This window comes from Rhamphochromis sp. 'chilingali', assembly GCF_963969265.1.
Source record: "Rhamphochromis sp. 'chilingali' genome assembly, chromosome: 8".
In the NCBI taxonomy this organism is placed as follows: domain Eukaryota; kingdom Metazoa; phylum Chordata; class Actinopteri; order Cichliformes; family Cichlidae; genus Rhamphochromis; species Rhamphochromis sp. 'chilingali'.
Window position 1 is genome coordinate 41,433,498 of NC_137935.1, and position 13,550 is coordinate 41,447,047.

The window sequence follows — 13,550 nt, forward strand, 5'->3', positions numbered from 1 at the left end:
CCGTCGTTCTCCACCTCCACCTCCTTCACCACGTCCTCCTCCTCCTCCACCTCTCCCTCCTCCTCCACCACCTTCCTGTTGTCCTAGACCACCTCCTCCTCCTCTTCCACCACGTCCTCCTCTTTCACCATGTCCTCTTTCTCCACCACGTCCTCTTCCTTTGCATCTCTTTGGATCCATTGTTTCAAACCTGAATGAGCTGACTTTGGCCCTTTTATCTATCCATCGCAGGTTCTGATTGGTGTGTGCTAAATTTTGACTCCTAGTGTTTCCACCTGGTTAATTGTGTGCTAATTGAGCTCAAGCTATGCTGACTTAAGTTAACATTATTGCATGCTAGTGCTTTCTAAATGACTACATGCACTGTAAACCCCAACAGTCTACCTGACTTATAAAGTTTGTGGATATAACAATTAAAATTCCTCACAAAGTTGAAACAACTTAAAACTTTTCTGTTCGGTTAACGATTCAAACAGTTATAATTGTACATGGCTTAGAAGTTAAGAGTAAATACTGCTTTCTTAATTATGATTTTTGAGTAAATGTTTTTTTCCGAGCTCCGCATGTGGACGTCATGACGTCATGACGTCTTCTCTCTAACCTGAACGACGTTGACAGAAAATTCTGTTCAATATGGCTGCCCTTCTCGAGCGACTGGAGAACACATTTGGAGAAACTTGTAAGTAAAACGGAACCTTCGTTATGTTTATTTTTTCCGTAAAAAAGCAAGTATATTAATATGTTGCAGCCAATAACTTGTTTTCGAATGCGCTGTTGTGTTAAAAAGCACAGACCCAGGTGGTGAATAGTTGTTCGCGGTTGTTCGCGCTCTTTTTCAAACATAGATTATGTCGTCAGTTTTACAGTTTTAACCGATTAAAACACAGTTTTACGAAGAATCACACATAAAGAAAGGGTCTTAGTGATATTTTAACGACCCCTTGCCAACGCAAGAAAGTTGGCGTTTTTACAACAGCAGCCTCATTGTTCGGCAGGTTTTTTTTTTTTCTTCTCATTAGCATCATTCAAAAGTGACTTAGCTAGCAGTGGCAACTTCTATCTAAAACAATTGAAATATAGCAAGGTGTTGTATATTTAGTGTGCTGATAAGGTTTTCAATATTTTTATTTTTTCTTCCAAGGCTGAAGGCCAAAGACAAAAAGACAGAAGAAAAAAAAATTCAGACTGCAATTAATTTCAGGTGGAGACAGTAAACACAGGTGAGTTGAAAGATCTATTGAAGAAACCATTCATTAAGTCCCTTAAGGTGAAGATTTCATATATTGATAATGATAAAATTAACACAAATTAAAAGTTTCACTGATAAACACACAATTTTTCCTTGCTTTGAACCCCATGTTCTATATAGATCACAGCTCTGATCTGGAGAACACTATATTAAAATACTGTGTAGGGTTTTTGTCAAATGATTAAGAAACATACTCTCTGTCACAAGAGACAGAAAGGTTGTATCTTAAAAGAAAAGTCTCCAAAATTTAGTAGAGTCTGATGTCATGCAGTTTCATAAACATGTATTCTCCCCAAAGAATGACACCTGAAAACTTTGCGTTAAATGAACTTTTCTTTTCCCTTTTTAGGAGGCGCCTGATATCAACGTGAAACGCACTGCAGTACTTCGTGCCCTTCCTGTATACCTGCGGGAGGAGGACCCAGAATTCTTTTAGACATGTAATGTAAGTGTATTTTTGCATTACTTAAATTCTGCCAGTAAGATAAAATGCTATGGATTTTTTTAAATACAATTTAATACCCTAGCAGCTACCAAATTGTACAAACAAAATACCCTCTCTGTAGAAAACCCACACACACACAGGTCAGGAGCAGGGCACAGGCGTATCACAGCACTATGGCTATGCTGCAGGTGGCCCAAAAACCAGGCTGAAGTCAAGATTTAGTTTCTTTTTGAGATAAAGTCATGAAATAAAAAATTACTTTTTTTTTTTAGAAAAATAATAAAAATACAAATTATGTAATGCAAGAAGCTAACACGTTAATGTACATTTTTCAAAAAAAGTAGAGTACCCTAACTCGTTACAAAGTAACCCACTACACTGCTGAATGTTTTGCTAGATTACAGGTCATGCTTGTCACATTCTCTCAAACCAACCTTACTTATTTAATTGGGGCGATCGTGGCTCAAGAGTTGGGAGTTCGCCTTGTAATCAGAAGGTTGCCGGTTCGAGCCCTGGCTCCGACAGTCTCGGTTGTTGTGTCCTTGGGCAAGACACTTCACCCGTTGCCTACTGGTGGTGGTCAGAGGGCCTGCTGGTGCCAGTGTCCGGCAGCCTCGCCTCTGTCAGTGCGCCCCAGGGTGGCTGTGGCTACAATGTAGCTGCCATCACCAGTGTGTGAATGTGTGTGAATGTCTGGATGACTGAATGTGTAAAGCGCTATACAAATACAGGCCATTTACCATTGATACTGTGTCTATTCCAGGCGGACGCATTGGATGAGTCGACCCTCATTGACACTCCAGTTGCCCTTCTCCCAGTGGTTACCGACGGCGCTTCCCAGTCCAGTCCATTTTACTTCCTCAAGCATGGCTGTTTTGGTGAAAGGCGACTAGGTGATGCGTGATATTCCCAGATTTGCAAATGCATTTGCTTTATTGTTTGGCTTGATCTATGCTCTGCATTTAGACTACCCCAGGAAGCTGGTTCACACATTTGCCTTAGTCCAAAATATCTTCATGGGGCTTGATGACGGCAAACCCCTGAAACCCCTGCCTACATGCTCTTAAGGAATATAAGGCAATGTTTGTTAGGACACGCACTCTGTTACTGAGCACTTTGTTTGAAGCACTTTAAGCACTTTAAGTTTACTACAGGCTTTGGGTGGATTTAACTCCATCAGTTTACCTAATTTTCCTATACTTGACTGCCTTATCTGGTTATTTGGAAGCTGATCGTCTTTGTACCCATTTTAAAAAATTGTTTTTCATTTCTATTTAAAAAAAAAGTGATTAGTATTTGACTTTTTGTTTTGCATTTTTGTGTATTTTGAGAAAGATGCAATTAGGACTGATGTCGTCCTTTGTGAGTTTATAAAAAGATAAATGTTCTACACAGAATTTATAATGCTCACTTTATGGTGCCGATGTCCATGTTAGTTGTTTTATAAAAATATTTGTGATGTTTTTAAATTTTCATGAAAAAATGTTAAATAAACAAAATGTAAAGTAACTGAATTTCCGTACTTTTTTTTTTTTTAGTAGTCTACACTCACAACATATCTTTTAATTAATAATCAGATAATTTGAGTTTAGGTTGTAATATAATTGCATTGTGTTGCATCAAAATAATAAACTACAAGAAACACAAAAATATTGAAATTAAAGTATACAGTCTTTGAGTAAAGCTCAATTAATAAAATATAAAATATAATTTAAAATTTTTAGGTTAACAACAAATACAAATTTTGAGTACCCCATACTTAGAAGATATGAGTTTTTGTACTTAAATCTTTTGAGGTAATCAGTTTCCACAAAAGTTTTAAGTTCAGTCAACTTGTTCGGGTTTACAGTGTGGTGTAAGCACTGTAAAATGTAGGGATTTGTGTGTAGAGTTTTGCAGTAACAGTTCACCAAATTTGAGTCATGTGTCAAAGCAGGGAATAGTGTTTATAGTTCAGGGAAATGGGTGAGCTTTTTGAACAATAGCGTTACGGTTTTGGAATTTTAGTTTAGAGGCCTGGTTATAGTGTTTAAGCAATCGAGAAAAACTGTAATCATAGAAACCACACCATATCACCTCTCCACATCCTCCTACTGTATGCCATACCTCCCTGTACCATCCATCTGACCGCCAATAAACTCCACCTGTGGTAATCTAATCCCTGGATGTCAGCCTCTCCTTCTGACCGAGGATAGTTACTATTGCAGCACCACCCAGCATTAAACTGACGTACACCATTCTGTACAATAGTATTTGTGCTAAAAAGTAGTATTTCTGCCAAATCATAGTATTACTGGTATTTCATACTATTTAAGTGAAATTACAGTGTTTCTGCAAAAACATTGCATTTCTGCTAAATCATAGTATTTCTGTAATCTTATAGTACTTGTACTCAATTATAGTATTTGTACCAAAACATAGTATTACTGGTAAATCATAGTATTTGAGCCAAAACATAATATTTCTTCCAAATCATAGTATTTGTGCCAAAGCATAGTATAACTGCACGATAAAGGTTCTTGAGCCACATCAGTGTTTGTGCTAAAACATAGTATTTGTGCTAAATCTTAGTATTTCTTCTAAATCCTAGTAATTCTGCTCAATGATAGAATTTCTGCTATGCTGTAGTACTTTTTTGCTAGATTGTAGTACTTCTGCTAAGTCAAAGTATTTCATGTAAATCATAGTATTTCTACCAATCCCAGTGTTTCTGCTAAATCATAAATAATGTTTTAGCACAAATTGTATGATTTGGCTCAAATACTATGATTTGGCAGAATTTTCTGTGTTTCAGCACAAATGCTATGATTTGGTAGGAAAAAAATATTATTTAGTATAAATACTAAGTTTTAGCAGAAATACTATGTTTAAACTTTAGCAGAAATAGCAGAATTTTTTAATGTGTGTTATGACTTTTGACCATTGAAATCAATGTGGTCACTGATTTTGCATGCCGGGTTGAGCTGTGTTTTAGCTCAGTGAGATGAGCAGCCGTTCTCGGAGTGGGAGGCCCGGGTTCAAATCCCGCTTGTGGCAACAATATTTTCAGTTCACAGTTGAACTTTAACTCTTTTCAATTTTTAGCTTCTTCACCCATTTTCAACACAAATTCCAGCTCTTTCAGCAAAAACCTCTTTTCAGCAGAATTCTGCTCATTCAACTCTTTTCAGCAGAAATTCTGCTGATTCACCTCTTTTCTGCAAAGTTTTGAGCCTTTTCACCTCTTATCAGCACAATTCTCAGCCGCTTCTGCTCATTTCAGCACAATTGTCAGTCTCTCCACCTCTTCTTTGTGAGAATCAGTTTGGCAGAGTGAGATGAGTAGCTGCTTTGAGACAAGAAGGGCCAGGTTCGAATCCTGCTCAGGGCAACATTTTTTTCCAACTTTTTCAGCTTTTTTCTGCAGACATTTTCAGCGTTAAGGCATCCACACAGCATTTTCGCAGGAAATGCAAATTTTTCTAGTTAATAATCAGCTCTGCACAGGAGCAGAAGCAGAGTCCAGCCTGTTGCTCTTACAGTATTATACTTAGTGCTGTCAAGAGATTAAAAAAAATAGAGATTAATTAATTATGATTTTTAATTAATTGATCTAATTAATCTCTTTTTCAATCTCACCTAAAAATAGCTGAGGAAAGCCCTCAACTTATTGTGGCAGACCAAAAGACTGATATAACAAAGAAAGTGACTTTATAAAGTCATTTATTGTTTAACAAACGTTAAACAGATGCAACCATTTACATACTGTTGTATTCTTTTGTAAAATAAGTGGAAAAATAAATACAAATAAAATCAAATAAATTAAGTGCTGCAAGTTAGCACATCAGAGTTGCTCTTTTCTGAGCAATACAGCACTGAAATTCCTCTGCTTCAGATAATGAAAAATAAAACTGACATTGCAGTGCTGCAAGTTAGCACATCAAAGTATTCTTCCATCACAAAAAAAAGTGCTGAACATCAAGCAATCTATTCTAGTAGGCTACAAATGACACAGCAGCTATGCTGACCACATGTGTCTCATTTCTTCTTCCTCAGCCAGTCGCTAAGACACACCAGCCTGGTAACATTTTCTGGAAGCAAGGCTGCCCTTTTCTTTTGCACTATGTGGCCTGCAAGGCTAAAGAGTCTCTCACAGGGTACAGAGGTAGCTGGGGAGGCCAGGTACTTTTGTGCTAGGACTGACAGCTTTTCATAGACTCCTGAGTGAGCATACCACCACTGCAGGGGACAGTCATCAATACTGATGCTGGGTTCTGCTCTGTAGCGCTGCAGCTCTCCAGACTCAATTCCATCTTCTGAGTCAGAGTCAGACCCCAGAAGGAGTTCGCTCCTCCTCTTCTTCTGAGCTGGTCCATCATCCTCTGTGGAGGGCTGGAGACTATCTGCTCTTCTGGGCTCTGCTGCCTGGAGCATATTCTCCAGAATGGTCCACACCTGAATGAATGAATGAATGAATGAATGAATGATTGTGATTAAAACTAAGTGCTTTTTTTTTTTTTTTATTTAATCTTGTAAAGAACTTTGTGTTCCATATAATAAATAAAAGTTTGATTTGATAATGAATTGGACTCATTAGTCCAGCTTAACCTTATTGTCCTACCTGTTCCCTCTTTTCTCTTGGAAGACATTTCAAATCCTTAAACTGTGGATCCAATGCTGTGGCCACCTTGAACCATATCTCGTTGCCATTAGCTCGTCGTGCTGCCAGATCCTTCTGGAAGGCATTCTTGAACTTCACCACGTAGGCAGGATCATCATCAGTAATGTCCATGACACGGTACAGATGGCGAAAAGCAGGCAGCACTACAGAGCAAGAGACGTAGGCCTCACCACCCAGCAGCTCTGTCACATACCTGCAGAGGTGGAGAGGTTTGCTAAATAAACCTAGCTGGATTCATTTAAATCAAAGTGTAACTGATTTCCAATTTAATTGTCCTTAAAAGTTCCTTGTTATGTTCATTAATTTTGATTTTACACATGTAACAGTAGTTTATATAATTAAAATGGGAAGGTGTTTATTTGAACTTACTTGCATGGTTCAAGCAGGAGCTCCAGCCTCTGCAGTTTCGCCCACTCAGCTTCGGTTGGCAAGACCAACCTGTGGTTCTGTTGGTCCAACGTAGCCTGGACAGCCTCTCGGTTACATAGGAGGCGTGAGACCATTGCGAGAGTCGAGTTCCACCTGGTGGGTACATCCTGTATAAGTTGATCGCTCTTCTTTCTGAGTGCTACTTGTTGTTGGTTAAGTTCTGTGGTACTCGCAGGGCTTTGTTTAAAATGACCAACAATCTTGCGGCACTTTGCCAGTACACCGACAAAACCACTGCTATCGAGACATACCGTGATGGTCCTCTGGAGAATGTGAGCATTGCAGGCGATGTGCTCATATGGAAGTGCTCTCATAGCAGCCAGCATGTTTGCTGCGCTGTCTGTGCCAATGGTGGATATCTTGTTTTCAATACCCCAGTCATTTGCTACCTTGAGGAACTGTTCGGTGCATTTATCAGCAAAGTGCCTGGTTTCTGTTCTCATGACGGTCAGTGCAAATGAGTTGAGGTTCCACTCACTATCAATAAAGTGTCCAGTCACCCCAACATAGCTGTGGTTGCCAGCTGAGGTCCAGTGATCTCCGGTTATAGCAACACAGTTGGGAGAATCCTCCGCCAAAATCTCAAGTTTGTTTTTCTTTTCGCCGTCGTACATTTTGCTGATTTTGGTCGTTACTGTAGTCCTGCACGGCGGCTTGTATGACGGGTCATTGGACGCAATTTGCAAAACCTCTGTCAATCCTTCGTCCTCTACTATATTTATCGGCCTACAGTTCATCGCTATCCACTTGGCAATAACATTAGTCAGCCTGTCGGTCGCAGACTTGCTCATACGAGGGGTATTCTCTAGTTTTGTTTGGCGAAAAGCTTTGCTCTGGCTTGCTATATTGCTAACGTCTTCACTGCTAGCTGTTGCTGCACTCGCGGCTGGGTGCTTTGCGTTGAGGTGATAGGCCAAACTTGAGCTGCTTCGGTGGTAAGCAAACTCCTTCTTACACTCTAGGCAGACCACTTTACCTTTGTCAATGGTGCCGTCGGGGCGTTTATGAAATACAAATTTCCCGTTCATTGGGCCAACAACTCTCAGATGCGCCTCCATATCCACACTGTAAGCTAATCACCACTTCTCACCTTGACCTCACGACGTGACTCCACCCCCAACAAGTCAAGCACAAGGAGCCCAGCACATAAAAACGGATTTTATAACATAGCAACTCTCATACAAAATCAATGACGTCAAGAGATTAAAAATTAGATTAACGAGATTAAAAAACATAACGCGCTAAATAGCATTGTAATTAATTAATCGCAATTAACGCGATAATTTGACACCCCTAATTATACTCATAATAAAAGTACAGTAACCGTGGTTAGTCACTGAGCAGCCCGGTGCGTTTCTCTTGATTTCTTTAGTCAGGGTAAATTCATTCACCTGCACGGGTTAGCTAAACGAACTTTATAAAACAAGTTTCCCCGACAGCCGAGTGCTCACCTAAGGACCTAAGTTAAGGATTAGCTTACACACACATTTAACTTACCGAAAATAATACGGTGGGGCCTCAGGTCCTCCTGTCTGGTAGTCACTTTGAAATAGCCGGTAATGTAAACGCTGGACCTCTCAGCATCTGCCATTCCCGAACAGACACATGCAAGTTTGTCCGTGACCGCAGCCGCGTTGTACATTTATTTCAGTTTCAATATTTTTTTCAGTTTCAATATTTTTTTCGGTTTCATTTCAAGGTGGCATCGTTCTGATCCCATACACACACAAATCCTGATTTACAAGTACAAAATATTTATGACCACAATTTGAGCCCATATACTCTCTACCACAGCTGCCTTTGAACTTGCCTGGGCCAGGTCTGAGTCCAGCTTTGCTACTCCTGCCAGGTCACATGACACAGGGGTGTGCTCTGATGTCAGCAGGCAGGTCAGTGGAGCCCTCTGGTGGTGGATATATGGCAGTGAAACAGGAGGAGGCCTGAGAACAGACAGCAGGCTTAACTAGCAGGACAAAGTAGCATGTAGTACTTGAAGGAGTCGTCACAGCCAATCAGCTCTCAGGAAAATGGAACATCACATAAATATTTCTCTTCTTTGATTTTCATCAATGTATTTCGTTTGATAGATTTTCCGTCAACACTTCTGCTTGATTAGAAGCTCATAGGCAGTTCCTGTCACTCTACAATAAAACAATGTAAAGGCTGCGCTCTCTGCCCTCCCTAATTTGACATATTTTGTTGTTTTGTGTGTGTGTTTGTCTGTGTGAAGTTTTGATGTGTATGTGAAAAACACAATTTTGAAAACACTGGAAAAAGACCTCAAGACATGTTTTCCTTTACTTTCTATGAAACAACAATTCCCACCAAGGCTTTTCAGTGTGAAATTTAGTGTATAGAAAATACCTGTGCCAGGTTGTCTCCATCTAGTGGTGAACATGGCCTCACCACTACATCAAGTGAGCTTTTCACTGTGCACAGTGACACAAAAGTCATTTAACAATTTTTTAAAAAGCAATGTTACAGATTCAGTAAGAACTGAAGTTTATCATAATCCTTCAAGTTTGACTCAGTAACAGCAGCTTTTTAATATTATTGGCTAGATTTTAGAGTCACATTTATATGAAATGTCAAACAATCACAGAGTGACACTGAACTAAACAATCAATGCCATGTGAGTTGTTCTTGTTTGTTCTTTATCTCGGATTTATTGTAAGCAGCGGGAGTAGAAGCTAAAGAAAAATAGTAAAGATATGAATGAATCTCTGCTCTTACAGCTTTTATTGTGCCATAATGTCTGCTTTGAAACTGTCCTCTTGCTCATCTCTTGGATGCTCACCTCTTCTTCACCTGTTCCTTTCACCAAACTGCTGCACTCTCGTTCTCTGCTCTCGCCTCCTCTTCTGGTTATAATTAGAATGCAGTCAGCATGTGCCAAACAAACTCCCCCCAAATCGATCATGTTTGATATGATGATGACGTTTTTAACATCTTATTTATGCACTTGTTGGGTGGGAAAGAGTAAACAAAGATGGGGCATAGAAGCAGAACTGAGTCCTACGTGTGGCGGGACAGTAACTGTGTGTGTATATGTAAGCATTTAAACACTGCAGAGAGTAGAATTAACAGTAACACTATTTTGTCTAAGTCCGCCATTGTAGAAATTCATTTCACCGAAACAATAACATGGCGCACAATGTGACAATAAACGTATATAACACTAATTCTTACCTAGCAGGAGAATAAATAATCAGTATTTTAAGGCTACTGCATGTATAGATGTCACTGCTGGCTCACATAAGCTAGCTCTGAGACCCGCCAGAGTTTACGCCACAGTTGACTGTCGCGAAAGAGTCGTAAATCACCGGCATTGTAAAACTTAAAATGATTCCAGGGCATGTTATAAAACACCCAATAGATGTACTGGATATTAAACGGTATCAAACGACTAAATGAACACAGGGTTACAATTAGAGCTGGGCGATATGAGATTTTTTCATATCACGATATGTTTTTTTCATTTCAGGCGATATCTATCACGATATCAGCCAAATAACTATATTTGTAAGATTTAAATGTGCCGTTGCTCACAAGTAAAATGTGAAATAATCAGCAGCTTGTTTTTATTTAAATATTTATTTCCCATAATAAGTTCAACAGGGTAGATGTACTTAAGGAACATGAGACTTTTTCAGATAAATAAAGGCAAATATTGCAAACTACACAAAAGGCAGCCGCTAAAGCGTTTAAGTTTCAAAATAGAACAAACAAAACAGACTAAATTGTCAATTCCACTTAGAAACAAAATATTAATTCTAAAAATAAATCTTAGTTTGTTTTACAGAAGAACAGACAAAACTGACTAACTTTTGTCAATATCAAATAAACTGAGAACTAAAAGGAAATTCTCAATCCCTCCTTGTTGTATAGCTGAGCTTTTCAAACAGTTTTAACAGTTACTTTAGTCTGACAAAAGCCGAATGACGAATTAGCGCTTCCAGTCAGAGACTGAGGCTACGTCCACACGTACACGGGTATTTTTGAAAACTGAGATTTTCCGTTTTCGTTTTAAAAATAATCCCGTCCACACATAAAGGCAGAAATGAAGGAAAACGCTGCTATGAACATGCCAAAGCAGCAGGTGGCGCTAGATTCCTAACCGTGCAGAAATGTTGGCCAATCAGAAGTCTAGAAGCCTCGGTGGGAAAAAGTAAACAAAGCTGGGGCATAGAAGCAGAACCGAGTCGTATGTGTGGAGGGACAGTAACTGTGTGTATATGTAAGCATTTAAACACTGCAGAGAGTAGAATTAACAGTATTGTAGAAATTCATTTCACCGAAACAATAACGTGGCGCACAGTGTGACACATGCACCAGTTTATTGTATTTCCAGACTTGCTTTCGGCACAATTTACAGTGCAGCTACTCTGTTTTTTGTCAGACTTGAAATAGCCGAAATACCTTCACACTACGGAACTTCTATGGCTCTTCCGTTCGACAATCTCTCCGGCATTGGAACCATCGTCTGTTTTCTCTTCGGTCACGCTCGGTTGATTTTTCTAGTCGGCACACTCATTTCCTCCATTACGCGCTGGCTCCATTACCCGCTGGCTGCTTCCCAAACAAACGTGCGGCTTGGCACTTGTGCTGTACGTAACAAGTCACGCGACGTGACGCTGCGGCTGTGATTGGTTCGGCTCTGCGCTACTTAGTTTGGATTGGCTGACCTTTTTTTTTTTTTTTGAGGACAAGAGCGGCGAGGTCTATCGCGATAGCTTAATTTCTCTATCGAGTAAAAGTTATATCGCGATACATATCGTTATCGTTCTATCGCCCAGCTCTAGTTACAATTACATGCTCACGTCGTCACATCGAGAGTTTATTCATTAATCATCAGAGTTCAACAATGTTACATCCAGTTGAAAACAGCTTCACTAACGGCAGCAAAACAGGCTAACAGTATATACGAGCACAAAAACAGCCGTGCTTATCAACAGCTCGACATATCCTCAACAACTCACCTCAGTATGTGTAACCCGTTCATGTGTTACGCCTGTTGTTCTTGCGTTGTGTTCTGGCGTGAAAGTAAGAGGCAGGAGACAGTACTGGGTCTTTGGCTCTTTACTGCACATCTGCAACACAGAAATATGTGTCTGATCTGTGTGTGTCACGCGACTGCCAGTACACCTCTCCTCCGGCCATGCTGAAAGGAGCTGTGTCTGCAGCTTCATTAACACTACAATAATATAATGAATCAAATACAACAAATTGTTTTAAAACATTAACTTAAGCTCTCAAAAACAAAAAGCACAAACTAAATAATATGTCACTGAAAAAACATCAAAAACAACTTATAAGAACAATAAACAAAATAATTCAAAAACAAATAAACAGTCAGATAAATACAATTCAATAACCAGGACCCAATATTCTGGTACTTATAGTTCAAACATTATACTTCAGTACAATTATATTAATAACCGCCATCTAACAGGCAATACAACACTGTACTTGTAAAAACAATGAATGAAAGACTGCATCTCCAAAACATAAGAACATCTCCATACCTGCAACACAGAAATATGTGTCTGATCTGTGTGTGTCACGCGACTGCCAGTACACCTCTCCTGACGAAGGAAAAAAGAGTGCATGCTGTTAAAAAAAGAGACTGCCGCGAGTAGCCGCTAGCAATCAGGCTAACTTAGCATGCTAGCATTTTAGCTGCGTTCTCGGCTAAAACTCATAAGCGTATATTAGTGAACTCCGCCCTCCACAAAACTTATCCCGAATGAGTCTCTTAATGACAAACAAAAACGCGGCGGTTTGGCTGTATTCACATTGCAGCTTGGGATCTGAACAAACTTTAATTAGCTGAGAGCAAAGTGGCAGTGACTTACCTCCGGCCATGCTGAAAGGAGCTGTGACCGGGGCACACATGCACGCGCCTACGTCACCACGCAGCGCACACACACACACACATGAACGCACTATACACATATGCAGCATATTTATTTTACTTGGTTTTAGAATTGTCTAGTATTTACATATTGATCTGAAATATTTTGCTGCTGAGCAGCAGAGCTCCAAAGCGTCCCCCTGTAACCATGGTTACGCAGATGCGTTCCGACTGTCACGTCACCGAGGAGAACCTGTTTCAAATGTATACCTGGATCAACCTGGAATCAGTTTGAAAAGTTTTCTGCTGAGATCCGCAGCTCGACTTCCTGGCACCCCGGGATAAGATGAGTTGCTGTGTTTTTCACGGAGAAAAAATAACGTCAGTGTTAGATGAAAAAAAAGATGCAAGCAGAAGAGGACAGCAGATTGAGAAGAGATTTCTTCAAACGGTAAGAAGCTTCTAACAAGTGATATCTGATAAGCTTAAATCTTAAATCTAATGTCCAGATTCATGCTAAACTTTTCTGATTACTCCGTGAATCTGCACTGTTAGACTTTTCATCGCCACTTTACGGTAACATACTGGCGTCACTGCTGCCAGCGTCATACCGTGACGCCGTGTTACGGTAGCTTACCTTTCTGCAGGATGATACCGTTTTTTGCTGGTGTGGTATAATACTCTTGGACAAATTATGGTAACGCACCGTAGCCTTTTTTACGGTATCTCACTGGCGACAGTTATGTCAGTGAGATACCGTTATGTCGTTATGTCGTAAATTACGTCAACAAAGTAACATCATACTGTGATTAATAAATTGGTATACTACCGTTTATTCACGGTATGTCACTGTAAGCCCGCTGCAAGGTAATAAACTGCAATATATTAACCAGTAACTTACCGTTGGTACGCA

At 39.8% G+C, this 13,550-nt stretch overlaps 1 protein-coding gene and 1 long non-coding RNA gene across 3 annotated transcripts; one reads left to right on the plus strand and one right to left on the minus strand.

Annotated features, from left to right (window-relative positions):
- The first annotated feature begins 449 nt into the window (after positions 1-449).
- On the plus strand, positions 450-3,124 carry LOC308401411. The gene is made up of 4 exons (XR_013972565.1): positions 450-679; positions 1,142-1,220; positions 1,599-1,694; positions 2,458-3,124. It is a non-coding gene; the product is annotated as an uncharacterized lncRNA (long non-coding RNA).
- A 2,203-nt stretch (positions 3,125-5,327) lies between these two features.
- On the minus strand, positions 5,328-12,993 carry LOC308400581 (E3 SUMO-protein ligase ZBED1-like). Of its 2 annotated transcripts, XM_080888366.1 has the most exons (7): positions 12,908-12,993; positions 11,763-11,933; positions 8,594-8,723; positions 8,281-8,367; positions 6,724-6,876; positions 6,295-6,547; positions 5,328-6,128 (listed from the first exon to the last, which is right to left on the minus strand). In XM_080888366.1, the coding sequence occupies exons 5-7, from the start codon at positions 6,855-6,857 to the stop codon at positions 5,712-5,714; spliced, it is 804 nt and encodes a 267-aa protein (XP_080744492.1). In that variant the 5' UTR covers positions 6,858-6,876; positions 8,281-8,367; positions 8,594-8,723; positions 11,763-11,933; positions 12,908-12,993; the 3' UTR covers positions 5,328-5,711. The 2 variants fall into 2 exon arrangements, with proteins under 2 accessions (XP_080744492.1, XP_080744493.1); XM_080888367.1 differs by lacking the exon at positions 8,281-8,367.
- Positions 12,994-13,550: the final 557 nt, after the last annotated feature.